Genomic DNA, 22,905 nt, shown 5'->3' on the forward strand with positions numbered 1-22,905 from the left:
GTTACTTTGAGATTCATCCATGTTGTGTATATCAATACTTCATTCCCTTCTTATTGCTGAGTAGTATTCTACAGTGTGGATATACCACAATTTGTTTATCTATTTACCAGGTGATAGACAATTTGGGTCATTTCTAGTTTTTGGCTATTACAAATAAGGCTGTCATGAACATTAGCATATATACTGTGTAGAAATATGCTTTCATTTCTCTTGAATAAATATAATACCTAGGAGTGGAATGGCTAGATCTTCCGATTGGCGTATGTTTGATTTTTAAGTAACTGTTAAACTGTCTTCCAAAGTTTAACAGTTACTTAATACCATTTTACATGCCCCTCAATCATATATGAAAGTTCCGGCCAGATGCGGTGGCTCATGCCTGCAATCCCAGCACTTTGGGAGGCCGAGGCGGGTGGATCACGAGGTCAGGAGATGGAGACCATCCTGGCTAACATGGTGAAACCCCGTCTCTACTAAAAATACAAAAAATTAGCCAGGCGTGGTGACGGGTGCCTGTAGTCCCAGCTACTCAAGAGGCTGAGGCAGGAGAATGGCGTGAACCCGGAAGGTGGAGCTTGCAGTGAGCCAAGATAGCGCCACTGCACTCCAGCCTGGGCAACAGAGCGAGACTCCATCTCAAAAAAAAAAAAAAAGTTCCTGGTTAATATTAACATTTGGTATGGCTGTTGTTCTAATAGGTGTGTGGTGATATCTCACTGTGGTTTTAATTTGCATTTCCCTAATGATTAATTATCCTGCGTATCTTTTCATGTGTTTATTTGCCATCCATTTATCTTCTGTAATGAAATGTCTATTCAAATGTTTTGCCCATTTAAATAATTGGGTTGTCTTCTTATTGAGTTTTGAGAGTTCTTTATACATGTATTCTGAATACAAGTCCTTTATCAGATACATGGGTTGCAAATATTTTTTTCCCAAACTGTGACGTATCTTTTCATTACCTTGTGTCTTTTGAGGAGATGTTTTAAATTTTGAAGTTTAATTTTATCAATTTATTATTTTATGGATCATGCTTTTGGTGTCATACCAAGAATTTTTGCCCACTCCAAGGTCACAAAAGTTTTCTGCTATGTTTTATGTTTTCTTCTAGAAGTTTTATATTTAGGTTTTACATATATGTTTATGGTCCTATATATAAATATAAAATAAATATGTATATATGTATTTTTTGAAACAGGGTCTCACTCTGTCACCCTGGCTGGAGTGCAATGGTATCATTATGGCTCACTGCAGCCTCAATCTCCCTGGCTCAAACAATTCTCCCACCTCAGCTTCCCAACCTGGCTATTTTTATTATTTATTTTTTTTTGGCAGAGACAGGGTCTTTCTATGTTGCCTAGGCTGGTCTCAAACTCCTGGGCTCAAGTGATCCTCCTGCCTCGGCCTCCCAAAATGCTGGGATTACTGGCATGAGCCACCGTGCCTGGCCTCATTTTAAATTCATATTTATATATTATACATAGTGAGGTATGAATTGAGATTCTTTTTTTGGTTTTGTATATCCAATTGTTTCAGCCAACATTTTTCTAAAAGACCATCTTTCCTCTACTGAAAAAGATGCCTTTGTATCTTTATCAAAATCAGTTGTTCACATATATGTCAGTTTATTTCTAGACTTTCTATTCTGTTCCATTGATCTATGTGTTTATCTTTACACTAATACCACAGTGTTTTGATTACTACAGGTTTATAAAAGTGTTACAAATCAGGTAGTGTTAGTCCTAAATTTTTGTTCTACTTTCTAAAAGTTGTTTTGGTGTCATACCTAAAAAATTGTATAAATTCTATTCTAGGTCTTAGAATAATTCGATTCTAGGTTCATATAATTTTAGAACCAGCTTGTCAATTTCCACAAGGAAAGGCTATTGAGATTTTAATTGTTAACTGTTTTGAATCTAGAGATCAATTTGAACAGAACTAAATCTTTAACAATGTTGTCTTCTGGTCCATGAACAAGATACATATCTCCATTTATTTCCAGCATGTATCATTTTACTTAAAAAAAACAAAATAGATTTAAAAAAATGCTTTTGAGCAAAAAAAAAAAAAAGCTAGAAGGAAATTCTCCAAAAAAATGCAACTGGCAAAATGTATTATGATACCTAAGTCTGTGGTGTATTTTATCCTTTTCTCTATTTTCCAAATTTTTTATAGTGTGTTTATAATGCTTTGGCCTGAAGAAGTGATCCTGCAAGCTTATTTGTTCTTGCTCTCACCTTTTGGTTTGTGCCAACTTTTTTTCCCAAATGTCACATTTCTCTTGGAGATCTTCCTTTTCTTTGCTCAAACACTCAACACACGATTGTAAAGCTCGGGACTCAGCAGTCATTTGTTCTATTTCTCGTTTATCCCTCTCGAGGAGCTGCTTCTGCCACTCTATTTCCCCTTTCTGCTGGTGGGATATCTGCTGCAAATTCTCTAACTCCAGTTTCTCCTAAATCAGATAAAAGAGGACTCAAACATCTTAAATGAGAAAGACTTCAGTTTCTTAAGGGTACATTGGCTTTGTTCATTACCTCTAGCACTGCCACCTGAGTCTTCTCTAATTCAGATACCCTCTGGTCATGTTGTAGCTTCAAACCTTGTAGCTCATGGTTTTCAAGTTGCAACATGTCCAGAATATTCTTTAGTTCTAAGGGACAGAAACAAAGCATGGTCCATGATATTAAATGAACTTGGAAAACATTTACAAAATGAAACAGAAAACAATGCTATTGACTAATACAAGACAATTTTAAAAATTTTGTTGAGCTGAATTAATGGTGCTAATTTTATTTTTAATAAAAAATTCTCTAAAAGTATCGTTAAATACTATTTAATTTGTTAAAAACATTTTAACAAGCCAGGTGCAGCAGCACGCACCTGTAATCCCAGCCATTTGGCAGGCTGAGGTGTAAGGACTGCTTGAGCCCAGGGGTTTGAGACTAGCCTGGTTGACAGAGCAAGATCCCATCTCTATATAAATAAATAAACAGACAAACATTTTAACAAAAACATTTAATTAACAAAGATCTGGTTCCAAAGCATTTGCTTCTACATAAAAGAATCAACTAAAAGCATTTTATATAAAATTGATCAAAATAAATTAAAAATACTTTGAAATACAGACTGAGATTTATATAACAATTTTTTGGCCTTTGAAATACAGATATTTAAATATTAACTTTTTTTCTGATCATAGAGATACTTGCTTACTGTAGAAAAGCTGGAAAATACAAAAAAAAGCATAAGAGAAAAAAATGAAAACCCACCATTATTTCACCACCCCAAATCACTTTTACAATAGCATTTTGATGTATTTCCTTCTAAGAATGCATGTGTGTGCGCGTGAGCACACGCGCACACACACACACACACTCTCACACATTTTAAAATAAACTGGGACTATACTCCATATTCATTTTTTACCTACTTTTTTTCATTCTTCTCATGGGCATGTTTGCATGTCATTAAAGGTTAAAAATATGGCTTTTAAATTGGTCATCTGTTTCCAATTTTTTGGGGGGTGCGGTGGAACAGGGTCTTCCTCTGTTTCCCAGGCTGAAGCATAGTGGCATAATCATAGCTCACTGCAGCCTTGATCTCCTGAGCTCAAGGGATCCTCCCTGCTTGGCCTTCTGAATAGCTGGGACTATAGGTGCACATCAATGTGCATCGCTAATTTTTGAATATTTTTGTAGAGATGGGGTCTCATACATTGCCCAGGTAGTTTTGAACTCCTGGGCTCAAGCAATCCTCTTGCCTCAGCCTCCCAAAGAGCTGGGATTATAGGCATGAACCACCACACCCAGCCTGTTTCCAAATTTTGTCATTATAAATATTGCTGCGATGTACATACTTGCCCTTTCTGGAGGAGTAGAAATGGGCTGACTAGTTCAACAGGTGTGAATTTTAAGAGCCTTGAAACACTGGGAGATTGTTCCAGTTTATACCTCAAATGATAGACTGTGAGTGCTCTTCTTTCAGCACACTCTGATCAGCAATGAGCATGATTATTTTGCTTTTAAATAAAGTTTATCAATTAAAATGGCAGAAAATAACATCATATTCCTTTTATAACCTGCTTGCTTTGCTTATTAGCAGTAAGGTTAAACTTTAAAGTTTTTTTGGCCATTTGTTATTTTTTCTGTGACTTGTAATACAGACATTTCCAACCTCAAACTTTGTATGATTGTTTTCCTTTAAACTTACCGGTTTTATGTTTAGACATCTGCCTTAAAACAACCTGAAGATTTTCTTCCTCTTTTTCAATTTCCTGCTTTATAAGTGTAAGTTGAGTTTTTCTTTCACTAATCTGAACATTTAGTTCTCCTTTCTGAAAACTCAGTTCTTCCAGAAGAGATTTTACTTCCTGTGTTTGAAAAAAAAAAAGTTATTCCCTCCTGTGACTGTAAATGAAAATTACTTCAAAATAAGTTCTGTTATTTATTGTTTTATATCATGGAAATTCTAATTTGGAAACAAGCTTATTTTTGCCTTTTATATCAAGAACAGCATTATATTTTACAGAAACCTATTTCTATATAATAGAAGAAAGTAACATATTCTCTTCATCTAAATATATTTGCAACATTACTGTAAGCAAGGCAACGTCTATAGAGAGAAAAGCCTGACTGAGACATGGCTCCTGCTCTGGAGGGGCTTAGTACCTTGTTGAGTGGTAAGGCAGGGAAGATAAACATGATCACAAAAGGCTAGGCCTTCATGCCCTAGGAAACATGCAGATAGAGTGTTTCTAAACTCAAAAGAAGGAAACTCCTTCTTCCAGAAGAAAGAAAAAGGTCAGAGAAGTTTTCTTTTTTTTTTTTTTGAAATTGAGTCTCACTCTGTCACCAGCCAGGGTGCAGTGGCGCGATCTCGGCTCACTGCAACCTCCGCCTCCCGGGTTCAAGAGTGCCGTGGTGCAATCTCGGCTCACTGCAACCAACCACCTCCCGAGTTCGAGCAATTCTCCTATCTCAGTCTCCCGAGTAGCTAGGATTACAGGTGCATGCCACCATGCCTGGCTAATTTTTGTATTTTTAGTAGAGATGGGGTTTCACCATGTTGGCCAGGATGGTCTCAATCTCTTAACCTCGTGATCTGCCTGCCTTGGCCTCCCAAAGTGCTGGGATTACAGATGTGAGCCACTGTACCTGGCCAGAAGTTTTCTAAGAGGAGGTGGCATGAAGCTGCGCCATGAGAAACAGGTGGGATCTGGCTAGTGATAGGGGAGAAAGGGAATTCCTGGAGAAGAAATGGTATGAGAAAGGTACAGGGGCAGGAGAACTTTGAGCATATCCAGAAAACAACAGAGGGGGAACTACACATGACAGCCACTGCATGGATATGTAACAACACCAAACTGATTTTACAGAGGAGGCAAGATTTCAGGAATTTATATTTTCATTTGGGGAGAAGCAATGAAAATACATCAAAGTAAACCTATAGCACTGTCCTACGACTCTTCAGAAAACCCTAATAAAAAACACACCCTAATGTGATTGCACTTCTCAGTTACTTCAGTCTCTCCCAGTCTCAGAGCTTCCTGGAGGTCAGCTTTTGCCTGGACCATGCTTCCTTGGAGTAGATGCAGCTCCTCCTTTTTATGCCCTAACTGCCTGTCCAAGACAGCCATCTCCTGCTGCTGACTTGTCACCTGTATTAAAGAAAAGGGAAGAGTAAGTTTGACAAAGGCCATACAGCCCTCAGTGCTAACCTGGAGATAATTTAGTTGTGAGGTAAAATCAGGAGTTAATATCCTAGCCCCCAAGAGTCAGAAAAGCCAGGCAAGGAGTGCAAGGGTGAAATGCCTAATGAAAACCTTGAGCTCACATACTTAAAACCACTCAAATCACAGTGATCACAGTAAGAACAACAATATGATAATCATGATTATCCCTCAGGTTACAGTTTTCCAAGAACTTTTATTTTTATACCCTAATTCCATTTTGACATCCTTGGTGATGGAAGTTAGTCAGAGATTTTTAAAATGTATTCATTTTTAAAATTAAAAATTCGTTGCAATTTTAAAGACAATACGTATTTGTTTACAAAAAAAAAGAAGACCATGCAGATATGCAAAAGGAAGACAACAGAAAATACTCAAAATCCCCCCTTATCAGATGACCACTTTTGTACTTTGGTATTGACTAAAAATACAACCATAAGTGTTGATAAAGGCATTTAACAGAAATGATCTCATAGAGTATACCATGTTTTGAGACTCACTTTTTTTATTCAAAAATATTGTATTGAGTTGGGATTCAAATTTAGTTCAGACTTCATGCTTAACAACTATAATACATAGCCGCATTTATTCTTTTCTACAATTAAACATGTATTACTTTTATAATCATAAAGTGCTGTGTCAGTTGTTTTTTCAAGGTGTCTATTGCCATACCTGGCTTTTCAGCTTTTCCAGCTCGGCTCTTTTGGCCTGAAGAAGCACCTCAGATTCTTTAAGGACCTGCAGGTGGTGATCCTCATTGCGTTCTGCCATCTCTATGTCTTTCTGTAGTTTCTGAAGCCTACAAAGCACCAGCAACACTAGAGCAGATCCTAAGGGACTCAGAACCCCAGAGCTGTCTTCCAGCACAAACCCCTTGTAGCCCTACAGAAGCCTTACTTACTCTTCTGTCAGTTTTTCCTTCTTCTTGCTTAAACATTGGAAGTCTGAGTCTTTTGCTGCTACAATTTTGTTTATTTCTTTCAAGATTTCTTCTTGCTTGATTTTGTGCTGCTCCAAATCCTTTGCATCAGCCTGGAGCGATCTAAAGCACATTGCTTTATTCCCCCCAGGTCCTGTAGACTTACCATGCATTATTTATCATAAACCAATTATTATCCCCTTAGAAGCAAACTTTTCATTCATCTCAATGTATACATCAATGGCTTAGGGAATCCACCTACCTTAGCTGCTGATCAGCTTTGACGAGGTTAACAGCAGTTTCCTGAGCTCTCCTTTCTAATTCCTCAGCATCTGACTCAGTTTGCAATAAACTTCTCTTGGCATCAGTGAACTTTTCAACAGCATTTTTTGTCTAGAAAAGAAACTGTCATTAAAAGCCATTCAGTTACAATACTCACTCACAGCTACTGGCCATGTAAACCAGTACAGCTCTTTTGGAAAACAAGATGGTACAGAAAGACATAAAAATGTCCATTCACTGTAACTCTAATTCTCGGTAAATAATTCAGAAGCAAAGAACTACTATATAAAAATGCTCAATGTATAATAATATAAGACCTGACAAACAATAATAGGCTAAGTGATAATGCATTAACAAAGTGGAATACTGTGTAGCCTTTAAAATGATCAGATGACAATGTAGCAACACGGAAGAATGTTAATATTATGTTGGCTGAGAAAAATAAATTTAAAATGGTATAAGCACTGTGAGAGCAACTGTGTAAAACTACATGTGTCAACAAAGACAGAAAGACTATATAAAAATAAATACAGTCATTTGAAAGTAGTGGAACTAAAGATGCTTTTTATTTCAAAATAATCTGTAATACTATTATATCATTTTAAATATTAAAACTATCTACTCAACTAAGTGGGAAGGAAGTGATTTTACCAAGATTTCCTCCACACAGAAATTCTTGCTGCACTCTATAGTTATTATCAAGCAAAGTAAAAATGCATTGATCTGGTGATAATGTAATTACGGCTGACAAACACAAACATTAAATACTTTGCAAATGTTTAAAATCTTCCTATATAAGATTTGGTAAAAACACATTTTTTTTTAATCAACTTGGTTTCTTTTTCTGCCTAACATAAGATGCTTAAAACAATGACATCAAAAGTTCCAAAAATAAATAGAGTGTGGTTTGCACTTGGTTGAGCAGTGACTCACCTTCAGCCAAAAAAAAAAACTGAAGTCTGCCATTGTACTAAAGCCAGAGGAGTCCGTATGTTAAATTTGTCTATTAAATATCTGTGTGGATGCAAAAGGGTTGGCAAGCTCCCAGAGAGCTACATATTTTACCATACGTCTTTCCATTTCAGATAGCTTGTTTCTGTCAGTTTCACCAGCAAAGCACTGGACAAAACTGGCTATGCATTCCAGAAAAGCCACCAAATAGTTTTTTGTCTCCTTCTATGTCAGGTTTTAACACGTCTGGCACACTCCTTCCAAAACACCACTACTTTCTCTCTCCTCCTCCTTCTTACCAAGCTGCCTCCCTGAGTCATTTTGGGAGAATGAAGGTGAAAGAACTTACCAGCCTTGGTTGACTTACTACCTCTGCCTACTACCACTGCCATCCATTTTCTTTTGATGATTTTATATATCTATACCTATATATATTAATATATAACCAAAATATACCAAAATTTATAATCAAAATATACCAGTGATATTTTGATATATTATCAAAATATCTTATTATATATTATTATACCAGTGATTTTTTTTCCTCTAGTTCTGCTCACATCTATTTTCTCTCACAGTAATCCAACATATGACAACAGAAGGAACAGCTCATCTGAAAAGAAGAGGACTTTTTCCATTCTTAATTACTCACAGAATTTCTTCAATAAATAATTTAGTTCCTAGGTAACAGACTGCTTTTAATTTAAATAGATTCATGTTGAAATAGCAAAATACAAATAATAGTTCCTGAGGTGTTTCATGTGGGTAAGGAACTCTTTTCATCCTGGAATTCTCATCTAACTAAAAGAGCCCTTGGCTATGTGACTCTGGGCCAGTAATGAGCCTCTCTGAGCTACATCAGTAAACCAAGCTAACATCATCTACACAGGGCTGCCAGGAAGGTTAAATGAAACATTTACAAAATGGCCATGTGTAGCCATAGCAGTGGCTCAATAAAAGGTAACTCCTTTTTCTCCCCAACTTCCCTCTGTGTTGTGGTCTAAAGAATATTATCGGGCCAGGCGCAGTGGCTCACGCCTGTAATCCCAGAACTTTGGGAAGCTGAGGCAGGATCACAAGGTTAGGAGTTCAAAACCAGCCTGACCAACATGGTGAAACCCCGTCTCTACTCAGGAGGCTGAGGCAGGAGAATCGCTTGAACCCGGGAGGCGGAGGTTGCAGTGAGCCAAGATTGCGCCACTCCACTGCAGCCTGGGTGACAGAGCGAGACACCATCTCAAAAAAAAAAAAAGAAAATTATCTCTGACCAAAAAATATTTTGTATCATTATCAACCTGAAGACCAAAGTAATACTTGTGAGGTCCACTGTAGCTTAATAAGAATATAAAGATTGACCTATTTAAAAAAACACAGGTAGCAGAACCCAAATAATTAAATATAAAAGATACACACAGGATAAGGAGGTGGGGTGTGCTAGGAACTAAGTAACTTCAGGAATTTTAAATACGCTGTTTTATTTAATCCATGCCGAAAAGCCTACGTATTCTTAGCCTGAATTTATAGATAAGAAAAGCAAAGCCAGGGGACTTATATGACTTGCACAAATTCTCACATCTTCTTAACTAGCAGAGTCTAGCCTGGAACCTGGCTGTCTGACTTGGACAACTGTCCTCTTATCACACACATTCTCTTTCTAATCCTTCAGGTGGACAGTAAGCTGACTCACCCACACTGAGCTCACACCCCAAACCACAAGAAGACAAACCTTTTCTTTAGTGCATGAAAGTTCACTCTCAGCCTCTGCCAGGAGTCGGTCAGCTTCCCTGAGCTCTGAGCGACGTTTCAGAAGAGTCTTCTCAATGCACTCAATTTCATCTACAATATCTTCATGATGTTTGAGTGATTTTTCTATTTCTAGTTCAGTCATAAGACTCTCAACATTTCCATCAATGAAGTCCCTAAAAAATAATATATACACCCATTAAAAAATGTTAAATGTAGACAATACAGATACTTGTAGCCTAACTACTAAAAAGATCTACAATGATTTTCTAATTTTATATGAGAATAGGTAAGAAAGACTGCTACATTTGATTTTGTTCAAGGTCTAGGTTTACCATCTTATTAAACATGGAATTCCTATTGGCAATAAATGCATAATATGTAAAATGCATGACATGGAATTGTTTGCCCTTTTAAATATAACAACAAAGATTATTGTGTTGTCAGCACTTGACCAAGAAAATGTTGATACTTCTATTCTTTTGAGGTATAAAAATAAAGCAAACCACTACCACAATATTCATCCATTCCCTCAAAACTATCCTTCAAGGGCAGTTCATAGGCTGCCCTTGAAGACTACCTGATTTTGTGATTTATTCCATTCGGCTGAAGTAAAACTCTGGTGACAACATTTGACACATCAAAAACTGTGACACACAATTCAATATCTTAAGGCTAACATGATGAAATTATTTGAAAATTAGATTATCTATGTATGACTGCATGACAGAAAAATATGAAAATAAATTCAACATTTAACAGATTCTCTTTAAATGAAGGCATACATATGATTTTTACTTTCTTCTTGGGACATTTTTGTGTTATCCAAACTTCCTAGAATAGTATTTATTACACTTTTATAACTATGAAAAGAAGTGGCAATCCTACCACCCTATCATGTCCCTCCAAAATACCTCAAAGTAAAAAAATTCCATTCCCCAATGTGTATACCCACAAAAATAACAGACATAACCATCTGCCTAACCTTCAAACATCTAGCCCCTATCTTTTAGGTGTGGCCCTTGCTTTCACTTGCCAGGACTATTAGTCAGATGTCTGCTGCTAGATGGCAGTGACCACGTCTTACTTACTTGTGTCCTCTGCAGGCCTCCCTACCACCCTGGGGTCTGGGCCAGTCTGGGTTAAATGACAAAAACTGGGGAACTGTCATAATTCATCTACTACTGCAAAAGATAGGCTTTTGCATAATTAACCCAATCAACAGATGCTGCATTCACTAAGTGACCCTATGACAGGTGCCGGGACACAGAGATGGAGGTCCAGCTACTGCCTTCAAGGAGCTCCTGGGCTCCCCAGAACATTGTGTGAACAGTGCTATGACCAAGGTTGCTAACCTTGAATTGTGGGCACCTGAGAAGAAATAGGCTTTTAATGAGAAAAAAAAGAGAGGGGATCTCTGACCTTTATTTTGAAGACAAGTTGGAGTTAGGTAAGGGGGTCAGCAGGGAGAAGACAGTACATGCAAAGGTGTAGAGGCAGGAGAAAACGTGGTGTTTGAGGAAACCACAGGAAAGTAGTGAGCCAGACCAAATACTGTGATAAAAGAAAAAGACGGGTGGATTTCAGATGGAGAAGGGTCGTGTATATTCTGATGGAACTGAGAATCACATGGGAAAGTGGAACAGTCAGATTTGCAGTGTGTCAAGATACAGCGTAGACCAAGAGAGAAGACATGGAAGGCCAGTGTGGAAACTATTACAATCGCTAGGATGAGACTAATTAAAAGCTAGAGAAGGGGAGACGACAGAAAGGGACCAGTTTGAGAGCTCTCTGGATGCAGAGTCAGCAGGTTTAGAGACCAACTGGAAGCACAGGAGAGTAATGGAAAAGAAAGAGTTGAGAACCCCTGCTGTATTTTTAGCTAGGGTAACTGGAGAGGGGAAATGGTTATACCACTCTCCAAGAGGGACTACAATAAGAGCCGATTTGTATTATTGGCCAAAAGAACTCAGACCCGTATTGCTCAATATGGTACTCAATATGTGGCTATTAAATTAATTGAAATTAAATTCTGTTCCTCAGCTCCATCAGCCACATTTCAAGTGCTCAACAGCCACACTGAGCTAGTGGTTACTGTTTTGGACAGAAGATCAAGAACATTCCAAGATTATAGAAAGTTCTGTTCGACAGCATTAATGAACTAATATCGTATTTGTCTGAATTATAAAAAATATATTAATTACTTTTGCTGTTGACGTTTCTGGACAGTTCTATGTAATTCTTCTACTTCACACTCTAAGCTTTTCTTCTCTTGCAAAAGATCATCAATATTATGATGCAGTTCTTCCATTTCTTTCTCCGACTGCCGCTTGGATGCTCTCATCCACCTTTCTTCCCGCTTCTTTGATTTTAAATGCTGCATTATGTCTTCTAATCTAGAAACTTCATTCTCCTGAATGAGATGGGGGAAAAAATGCAGTGCTGAAACATCACAGGATGTTTCCTCTCTTTCCTGCCAAAAGCTGAAATTAACTGTGGTTAAAGTGGTATCAATGGCCCAAAAAATGATGGTAGATTCTAAGACTTTGGTATAAAAAGTTAAATGTCACGGATGAAACTGATGGACAAATAGAACCTTTAATTTTTCAAACAGTCCAACTATGACTGAGAAACATTTGCCAAGCCTCTTGTGGATAACCTCTGCCTCCAAAGAGTTTGGGGTCTAGCAGAAGAGATAGACAGAAGTCTCTCCCTCCTCTGGCCACATGGGAGAAAAGTTCTGAGAAGGCTGCTCAGAGGAAGAGGTGTTTTGCCTGGGTTTTGAAGAACGAATGGAAGGGGAAAGACCTAGGCTGAAGAAGTAACACATGCAAACGAAGGGAAGTATAAAAGTGCACCTGAGAAACTATATAAACAGCCAGGTAAGTTTGGAGAGTAAAAGAACCCGTTTAAGAGATTATAGAAAAATGCTGAATAGAAAGAAATTGTTACAAATTACAATGTGCAAGAAAAACTGCAAAAGAATGTGAGTGACTACTACAGTTAAACTTGTAAATGCACACAGACCCCCTAAAACTAGTCTGACCTATTACAATGGGACTGGTGACTTGATATGTGTCCTAGTTTATCTTCCACTCAATCTGCCAAGAGAGGAAGGAAAAAACTCCAGGTGTTCTGAGTCTGAAGGAGGAGCTTAGATTCCATTTTATTTCTTTAGAACCAAAAAGTCAGAAAGTAATCTAATGAGGCTGGGCGCAGTGACTCATGCCTGTAATCCCAGCACTTTGGGAGGTCCAGGCAGGCAATCACTCAAGGTCAGGAGTTCGAGACCAGCCTGGCCAACATGGTGAAACCCCCATCTATACTAAAAATATAAAAATTAGCCAGGCGTGGTGGCGTATGCCTCTAATCCCAGCTACTTGGGAGGCTGAGGCAGGAGAATTGCCTGAACCTGGGAGGCGGAGGTTGCAGTGAGCCAAGATCACGCCACCGCACTCCAGCCTGGGCGAAAGAGAACAAGTCCGTCTCAAAAAAAAAAAAAGAAGAAGAAGAAAAAAAGAAAAAGGAAGTAATCTAGTAATTAGGAAATAATTATTTCTTAGAATCTAGCCTAAGAGATACAGTAAGAATTTACAGTCAGCTACAGTACCTACAAATATAGAAATGTTGTACAGTCATTAAAATATTGTTTAAAAACATTTGTAAAACCATGGACAAATGCTTATAACATTAAGTAGGAAAAACAGAATACAAAATATTGTGTACAATAAAATATAAACTATGAAAATAATAAATAAATCCCACCACCTAGAGATAATCCCCAAAACCTTATCCCCACCGAAATATAAACTATGAAAATAAATAAATAAATCCTACCACCTAGAGATAATCCCCACCAAAACCTTACTGTATGCTGTCCATACCTGTGTGCATACACGTGCACATACATGTGTATACACTCATACCATACATATATGTATGTGTACAAGTACAGGCACTAGTAAGTGAATATATACATACACATTAATATAACACTTGTCAATAGAAAAATACATAAGCTTTGTAAAAACGGTAAATTTCTGGACTGAAAACATTTGTTATTAAATGGCTAACCCAGGTTTGTAGACTGGCCTGAGACCCTAACTCCTGTACATGGTATTTTTGTTTTTTTGGTTTTTGTTTTTTGCTGTTACCGGGGCTGGCCTTGAATTCCTAGGCTCAAGCAATCCTCTTGTCTCAGTCTCCTGAGTAGCTCGGATTATAGGCACATGCCACTGCTTTTATAAGAGAATTTTAATAAGAGAATGCTTGCACAGTTCTAAACATCAGCCTTACAAACACACTTTGCCATATAATCCAGTCATAAATAGGTCAACTCATTAAGTATATAACCTTATCAGTCACCCATGGAAGCAGTGTGGAAACAGAGTTGTATGTCTTTCCACTTACTAAGTTATGGTGTTCAGGGACGTTGCAATGCAGCACACCCATAGGGATGAAGGGGATGGAGAAGTTGGGGGGTGGAGGCCCATACACCATGGGGGCCCCAGCAGGAGGTGGGCCATAAACAACAGTGCCAGGGGTGAGAGGTCGGCTATTGTTTGGCAAGGGAGGAGGTGGTGCATACAGGGCCATGCCCTGGGGTACAGGAGAACCATCAGGAAGCACAGTATACATCATGTATCCAGGAGGAGGCACAAATGGGGGTTCTTCTTGGTCATCCAGCTCACTCTCTTCCTGACTATCTCCTCCACTGTCTGCATCTTCAAAGAAATAAACAGAAGAGTTTATTCAACAAAAGAGTGTTTTACCCCCATGGTTTACCAGGTAAACAAATTTAGTAGAGAACAGCAGCATTTAAGCCAAGATACTGCAGATGTGAGAATAAAACTCTGAAAAAAAGGTCAAAACTATTTTTGAAAAGCAGCTCAAAACATGGATTCAAAGTATTTTCTATGGCTGATACTTGAGTTTTTCTTATGTTTATCTGTTGGTTTGTTTCTGCATTTGCTAATTTATTCATTAATTTATTAAGTGACCATCTGGGTATCTAATTCATGCTACATACAAGATCTTACAGCACTCAGTGTTTACCACTGTCATGACATGTAACACTCTCCAATGTGATAGCTTACTAACTTATCTGCCCTAAAACCAGGAAATATGTTTGCTGATCACTGACAACAGAGAACCTAGCACACAGCAGGCAGTCAACAAGCACTTCCTGGCCACATACGGTGGCTCACGCCTGTAATCCCAGCACTTTGGGAGGCCGAGGCAGGCAGATCACTTGAGGTCAGGAGTTCGAGACCAGCCTGTCTAATATGGCGAAACCCTCATCTCTACTAAAAATACAAAAATTAGCCAGGCATGGTGGTGCACGCCTGTAATCCCAGCTACTCGGGAGGCTGAAACAGGAGAGAGAATTGCTTGATTCCAGGAGGCGGAGGTTGCAGTAAGCCAAGATTGTGCCACTGCACTCTAGCCTGGGTGACAGAGACAGACTCCCTCTCAAAAACAAAAAACAAAAAACAAAAAAAATGTTTCTGAATGAACAAATTCTCAGAAGGTAGTATTCACATTTTACAGATTAACAGTTTCACAGCAGCTAAATAATTAGCCTAAGACCACACAGCTAATAAGTGAAAAAGATTTACTCAGGTCTGACTCTTCCTCTGGAGCTTTGGAAGACAGACCCGTAACACTTCATTTTAGGAGGATGAGATTAATGCCATGATGCAAGGACACAAGACACCATGCTCCAGTACAGTCAAAGAGGCTGCTTAGTCAGCCTGGGTGAAGCAGGGTGGAAGAAGGCTCCATTTAGGAGCATTGTTTCAGGACCTAGGTCTCACTGAAGGATGAATAGGCATCACCATGGGAGGGGAAGGAGGAAGGACATTCCAGACAGGGTTTAAAACAACGACAAGAGGTCGCTGGCCAAGACTAGATCACAGAAGACCTCATGGAGCTAGCTAAGGAGTCTGGATTGTGTCTTAGGGGTTTCAGAGAATCAGTAAAAGGTTCTTAAACGGGCAAGAGAAATGCAACTTTCCTATGTGATTTGACTTACCTCTATTTGGAAACAGTTTATGTAACCCACTCCTGATGGGAGAATAAACCCAGTATCCTGAGGCAGGGGGAGGTTGACTGCCTTCCTTCCCATCCTGCTGCCCAGGGCGTGGTTTTCTAACAGGAGTTGAGGCTGTGTACTTAAGGCCAACACCAGAGTCCTTGGTGGCCTGGGAACTATGGCTGGAAACCTAAAACAAATGACAGCAGAGCACACCATCTATTATAAATGGAAAGGCTGATTTTAAGAAACGTCAAAGTCTACAGCAAAGTTGAGATGTAGCAAGGTTGAGAAAGAACTTGGCTTCTTTTCATTATCCTTATTTTTCACAGAAGTGAGGTGATTACATGGTCACATAAACTGCAGTTCCATACACAATTCAGCTTATTAACATCCCTCTGGACTTGATCGACATGGCAGTGTCAGGGAAGCCGTGCAGAAAGGAGGGCTATGTGGGTAATGGCTGGGGTCACATCAGACTGGTCTGTGAAAGTGAAGGGCTCAAAGTGTGGTGAAAGCAAACAAATTAATGTCTATTTATCCTTTCAAAAGCCATTTTAAAACATCCATCTCCTATCCTCTCTTTTGGTACAATTTTCTAGAAATCACAAGTCCTTGGCCATACCAAAATGGAAAAAGCATGTTATCTAGCTGTTTGACTGGGTTAATTTTATGCAGCAACTCCCCAAGGGAGAAATGAAAATAAGTTCTCCATAGTGATCAGACTCCCGGGTGTCAGCCTCTGTTCTCTCTGTAGTCATTTTTCCTAGTGGTTTTTTGTTTTGTTTTGTTTTTAACCTCATCCTTGATGGCCCAGCGACTGAGGCAAAGGAAACCAGTGAACTTCAAAGAAATCTGGGGTCACCAGTCTTCTGTGGTCCTGGGAGCTTGGCATGGCTTTAAAGCTCTACTCTGCTACCCTCCTTCTCCTTCTCAGTCTGTAGGTACATCCTCTAAACCCTCACCCAGCTCAGACTTATATGTTTTGCTCTAATTTATACTGCTTCCACCTCCAGCTCTGGTTGTACCAAGGAGTTGGCTTCCTTTAGGATTGCTGGGAGAATCTAAGATTCTGCTCTTCAGGGGTCTGGTTAAGTCTACACAGCCCTGAGAACCTAGTGTGTCTGAGCTGCTTCTCCCTGACTATTGCTCATCGGCTGATTCTAGCAGGATAGCACCAGGCCCCTCTGCTTTGGATGAATACAGCCTATAGTCTTCTCCTCACTTTCAACATTCAGGCCCCAGTCTTCTCCTCACTTCCCACATTCAGGCCCCAGGCCCTAACCATTTCTCTTTAACATCCTTTAATCTCATCTCCTCTTTCCCAGCTCCACTGATCTAGCTCTGGCTTCTACTCTTTACCTGAATCAGTTTAAAGATCCCCACCGAAAGCTCACCCTACCATAAGTATAGACTCTATACTAGCCAGAATATTATTCCTAAACTACAGCTCTGATCATTTTAGTACACAACCCATTTCTCATGGCCTACATAATTATGGCCTACATAATTAAGTGTAAGAGATTCTAAGGCCCTTTTAAAAAAGCATGACTCCAGGCTGGGCATGGTGATGGCTCACGCCTGTAATCCCAGAACTTTGGGAGGCCAAGGTGGGCAGATCACCTGAGGTCAGGAGTTTGAGACCAGCCTGGCCAACATGGCAAAACCCCATCTCTACTAAAAATCTAAAAATTAGCCAGGCGTGGTGGCGCATGCCTATAATCCCAGCTACTCAGGAGGCGGAAACCGGAGAATCGCTTGAACCCAGGAGGCAGCGGTTGCAAGGAGCCGAGATCACACCACTGCACTCCAGCCTGGGGGACACAGCAAGACTCCGTCTCAAAAAACAAAAACAAAAACAAAAGCATGACCCCAATCTACTTTTCAGCTTCATCTGACACTGTTCCTATAAACCCTCTAGCCCCACAAAGCTATTTGTCTTTGCTAAGCCAATAACTCTCCTCTTCCATACGAGCTGTTTCCTCCCTCCTAAAAGCCCATCGCTCACTGCTTGCTAAGTGCTGACTTCACATCCCTGCTTGTGAAGCATTCCTTCCTGAACTTCCCATCAGATGAATCCTTAATACCTCTCTGCAACTAGAGAATACAGGTCAGGTCTGTTGTCATAGGTATGTCACCATTTTGCAATTATGCTGGCATGGCCAATGAACTCTTTGAGAGCACGGGCTTTACCATTCATTGTGATGCCCCACCACTACCTAGCACTTGGCCTAGGCTTCAGTAAACACTGAATGAATGTTCGTTAAAAGGACATGAAATCCAGGTGCCTTTTTTTCTGTCGGAGGCTCTGCACAATTCTATGTCCATTTCAGCAGGCTCTCTGGGCTCAAATCACCTTTTCTCCTTAGAGCATCCACATTCAAGAACCCTAACACATACCACCCGAGTATGAACAGTCAACTGTCACCTTCCCCAAGAAGGCCCTATTTTCATCTCAAATATTAAAAACACTACCGAACCTCAATGCACGGCTTAGCATAGAAATGTTGTTTTTGGTACCTGTTCATAAATTTGGGGAAGGGGACAATGTCACACTTTCTTCAAGAAAATTCAGTATACATTCCCAACACCACAGAATTCCTACTTTTGATGATGGTGGTGGTGGCATAAAGTACCAATAGCCTCGTCTTTTGAAAGGATCTGCCATGCTGCTTATGTAATCATTCTGATAAGAAACTTCACGTCGAAGTTCAGCAATTTCTTCTAAAACATTTTCAAAGCCTCCTTTGTTGTCTGTAAAGAAAAGTCATTCTATGAAATTGATAGGAAATCATTTACTTCCTTTCTCAAAATATAAAAGAGATTCTATGAGAGCCAATTAATTTTATCAGTTCCTCAAAGCTGACTTTCAGTCTGCCCTTTAGTAAGTCAAAAAAAGGCAAACTGATTTGTAAACATTATTTATTTTGAAATTACAAATACAAAACTCTTTTTTTCTTTTTTTGAGACAGAGTCTCACTCTGTCATCCAGTCTGGAGTGCAGTGGCCCAATCTCGGCTCACTGCCAACCTCCGCCTCCCAGGTTCAAGTGATTCTCCTGCCTCACCTTCCCGAGTAGCTGGGTTTACAGGTGCCCACCTCCATGCCCAGCTAATTTTTGTATTTTTTAGTAGAGACAGGGTGTCACCATGTTGGCCAGGCTGGTCTCGAACTCCTGACCTCAAGCGATCCACCCACCTCAGCCTCCCAAAGTGCTAGGATCACAGGCGTGAGCCACTGCGCTCACCCACAAATACGAAACTCTTATCTTGGCAATCAAGTCCCCCAGTAACACACTTACAGAAAATACTCTTAAAATTATCTGATTTATTTGATTTTACTTATTAAGCTAATTACCACAGCTCTCTGAATCAAGCATGGACTTGATTTGTAACAGTTAAAGGTAAAAAACAAATGAGATGATTTAATTTTATGACTACAAAACCACTGCCAAAAATCAAAGCCCAATACTTTACCACTTCCAGTGAGGTCTAGTACATTCTGCAGCCTTGCAATCTCTGTCCTTTGTCGTTCCATTGTCTCATTCAGTTTCTCAATTTCTAGGACCTGTGAGTTTGCTTCAGTACCTACACCTGTTTTCTCCATCTCAAGTCGAAACTATTTAAAAAAATTACACATACAAAGTTGCCAATGAATTCATTCTTTCCCAAACACATTTATCCTTTCAACTTGATTATGATTCTATATTTATTTACACTTTCCCAGTGAGGAAACTGCATTACTTGGAAACTGCACCAAGCCTGGCACACAGTAGAGGATAAAGTACTTATTAACTATTGATTGCACTTCAGAATTCTTTGAGACATCACCTACAGTAATTTTGTCTTTTAGGAACTGATAAGAATCTGAGAAAGAGGAGGTCTCTGGGTACCAACACTGACCTGCTCCCCCTTCTGCCTGAGGAGATTCTGCAGGAGTTCGATCTCAGCTTCTGCTCGGGTCAAATCTCTGGCTGCTTGTGCTGCCTTTCTGCTGAACCTCTCTGCTTCCTGCAACTCCTACTGGGACAGAAGTATGAGAAAGGCACCACTGCTATCACAGGTTGTCTTCTTCATTTCTTCCTCTTGGATTGATTCTTCTGCTTTCATCACATTGCCTACCAGGCTGTCCATAAAAAGGGACATCCAAGCCCCACCTTCTCCTGTGTTATTCCCATTGTTGGGCAGCCTGCCCAGCCCCCAACCCCAAGGTGCGGCATCAGAAAGAACAAAGGCTAATTTTTTTACTTTTTTACTTTTACTACCGTCTTCCATGATTATGTCTCTCTGGGCTCTCATCATTAGATTTTTGTGTCCTATGATCTGCTGTCTTAATCTCATTAGCATTTGCATCCTATAAAGCACAGTAACAGACATTAGCTCAGTAAGGAGTCATACTATGAAGTAACATTTTCACATGACTGCACGAGATGAAAAATTTGAGATTCAGAGGGATTATATGACAATCCTTCAGGAACCCTTGTCCAGGTAGATATTGACAGCTACCTCCCTAAGCATCCTTACACTTAAAGGTAGGGATAGCATGTTTATTTGATGATTCCTTTCAAGGCTCAGTAGAACGCAGTATCCATGGCAGCACAAAATAAATTATTGGGGGTTGTGATGGGGGGAATATAATCTTTAGGTCTTAAGAAAAACAGACAACTTTACAGTGGTTTATAAAATAACCAATGTCTATAGCAAGATCAATAATACAAGTTGCCATGTTTTTTGACAGCAGCATCATTGATGGAAACCTGTTCTGTACATGTGAACTCACCTCTGCTCGCTCCTGGTTAATTTTCATAACAGTTCCATGAAGGGACTTCAGCTGGTCTTTGGCAATGGTGAGCTCAGCTGTGGCTAGCTTATCAGAGGTGGCCACGGCTTTCTTTAGTTTCTTCAGTTCTTTATCTAAACCAAAAACTTGCTCCTGAGATTTGGCATCTTCAAGTTTCTTCTAAAATAAAAGAAACATTAATTAAACAGATGAATCATTTGGCAGGAATGAATTCAGATGTAAGCTCCAGGAGGGTAGGGACTCTGTTCACTGCTGCCTAGAACAATACTTGATACACAGGAGGTACTCCACATATATCCAATGAATAAATAATAGATCTCAAAACTGTGAGAAACTTGGACTAGGTCTTCTTAGTCAAGAATCTTAGTGGTCATAACTTCATCCATTCATTGGAAAAACATTTCCTAGCACTACCACCACGGCATGGATGAACCTGCCTTTGAAATCACTGAATCAGGCTCTGGGCATAGGATGGTGGCAAAAGAATTTGGCATTTTTGAGAAAATGATAGGAGGAGCACAGTGAGAAATGGAGAGATCTAAACAGAGGCAAATCATGTAGGCCTCGTAGGCTTAAGAATTTTGGTCTTACTCCTAAGAACAAAGGAAGCTACAGGAGGGGAGACTGATTACAGCCACTTGACATTTCAGAAAGAGCATCTTGGCTGCTCTGGGGAGCAGGGTCATGAGTAGAAGTGACAGATCGATCAGACAGCCACAGTAGTCATCCAGAAGAGAGATGATGACAGCACAAGGGTCTAGCATCAGAGAAGGAAAAAGGACATATATTCCAGATACATTTTAGAGATGGATTCAATAGGACTTGGAAACTGAAGAGTTCTCAGGGAAGGATGAAGCAAGGCATTCACTGAGGCTGGGAGAAAGCAGACAGCAGGTGTGAGGAATGAGAAGGTGTGAAACAGTGAGGCATGGGAGACGAAGCTCACCACAGAAAAGGGTCATATTGTCTATTTGAGATTGGTAACTATGAGTTTATAATGACACCACAATACTGGATGGTGACTTTTTTCTCCAGGAACAACCAGTGGAAGTGCAGGCCCAAAGAAAGCAGAGAGCTTCAGTTTTGTCAGGGAAATAAAACAGTAGAAAAGGGCAAGGAACTTGAGGATATTTGTTAAAAAAAAAAAAAAAGTTATAGTTGGTAGACCACAAAATTTAAGTTGGACAAGTAAGAAAGTAAAGACAAGGGCTTAACAGATAGCAAAGGTGGGGGTGAGGCTAATGAACTGGAAGCTCAATAAGGCTGACAAATTTTAAGTGTGTGGATACCAGCAAGATAAGCGGTTACGATCAGAGCAAGACACTTCAGTTTGTGATTTCAGAGGTGGGTGCAATTTTTAAACTTGACAAAGTCCAGAATGTGACAATGGGAGTAGATGGTTGAGGTGGAATGGAGAAAAGCCATTAAAGAGAGGCAGGGGTATTAGAAAGGATGATGAGGAGTTTAAAAGTAATTTCCCATGGATGTGTCCAACTGGACAAGAGGTTTCAAAGGAGTCAAACTCCTCCCAATATCATTTGTTAAGTACCACCTAATTAACTTGAAAGTCACTCCTTACATTCTCAATTCTCGTTTCCATCTACCACAACACATGGTCTTAGCTTCTTGATTCAATGACATGCATCCAGGTCCCACCTAGGTCAGGTTCAGCACTGTGCCAGCAATGCAGCCAGAGGTGACTACAGATCACACCCTTCTCAGCTGACCTAGTTGCCAGTGGGCAGGACACTGGCAGCAGGTACTTATGTGTCTCATTTTCTAAGTCTCCCCTACCTTTTTCTCTAACTCTCGGAGTTGGGCCAGAATTCTCTCCTTCTCTTCATCAGCTTCCTGAAGTTGGAGATCTGTAAGGCCTTGGATTTCCTCCATACTTTTTAGATTTTCTTGCAAATAGTGAATTTCATTCTCCATTTGCTGGATTCTTGCTTCATGTTGCCTCTTATCAAAATTCATCTGTGAAGAAATACAATTTCAAGAATGATTTTTAGGCAAAATATGTTTTAAGCAAAATAAAAACTTTTTATAGAATTATCACCCATTTTACAACAGGCTGTAACTTAATTTTTTACTAATGAGTTGTCAGGAATGGTTTTATCTTGAACGATCTCTAGGAGTCATTTGAATGTTTGCCTCTTCATTAAAATCATCACATCAAAAAATACCAGATTCTGGCAACACACCATACTCTAGGAATGTGGCATTATTTACCTGCCTGTTATAAAATAACTTGCCTTTGCTTCTAAATCAAGGAAAACACAATGTCACAAACAAGCCTGACTTTGACATTATAACCACATTCAGGGTTGAGTTTTAGTCACACCCAGCTTGACTTGTTATAAGTGAAAATAACAACAATTATGTTGTATTTACATGACAAAGGAAGCATTGTAATTTGCTGAAAAACATTAATATTTGCCAAACACT

General features: G+C 39.5%; 1 protein-coding gene across 25 annotated transcripts in view; it reads right to left on the minus strand.

Annotated features, from left to right (window-relative positions):
* CNTRL (centriolin) overlaps nt 1-22,905 on the minus strand; it is a 102,686-nt gene that overhangs the window by 13,129 nt on the left and 66,652 nt on the right. For all 25 annotated transcript variants that reach the window (XR_010148875.1, XR_010148873.1, XR_010148874.1 and 22 more), the window contains 16 exons: nt 22,255-22,434; nt 20,440-20,619; nt 19,563-19,679; nt 19,137-19,278; nt 18,266-18,414; nt 15,661-15,850; nt 14,037-14,350; nt 11,831-12,039; nt 9,610-9,802; nt 6,913-7,043; nt 6,633-6,773; nt 6,404-6,530; nt 5,495-5,659; nt 4,213-4,372; nt 2,538-2,653; nt 2,238-2,455 (listed from right to left, as the gene is read on the minus strand). Coding sequence is in view for 19 of the 25 variants with exons in the window: in XM_063788368.1 (XP_063644438.1) it covers nt 2,238-2,455; nt 2,538-2,653; nt 4,213-4,372; nt 5,495-5,659; nt 6,404-6,530; nt 6,633-6,773; nt 6,913-7,043; nt 9,610-9,802; nt 11,831-12,039; nt 14,037-14,350; nt 15,661-15,850; nt 18,266-18,414; nt 19,137-19,278; nt 19,563-19,679; nt 20,440-20,619; nt 22,255-22,434 (2,732 nt within the window). In the remaining 6 variants the exon portion in view is untranslated. The remainder of the gene's footprint in view (nt 1-2,237; nt 2,456-2,537; nt 2,654-4,212; nt 4,373-5,494; nt 5,660-6,403; nt 6,531-6,632; nt 6,774-6,912; nt 7,044-9,609; nt 9,803-11,830; nt 12,040-14,036; nt 14,351-15,660; nt 15,851-18,265; nt 18,415-19,136; nt 19,279-19,562; nt 19,680-20,439; nt 20,620-22,254; nt 22,435-22,905) is intronic.

The sequence above is a fragment of the Pan troglodytes genome, chromosome 11 (genome assembly GCF_028858775.2).
Source record: "Pan troglodytes isolate AG18354 chromosome 11, NHGRI_mPanTro3-v2.0_pri, whole genome shotgun sequence".
Lineage (NCBI taxonomy): Eukaryota > Metazoa > Chordata > Mammalia > Primates > Hominidae > Pan > Pan troglodytes.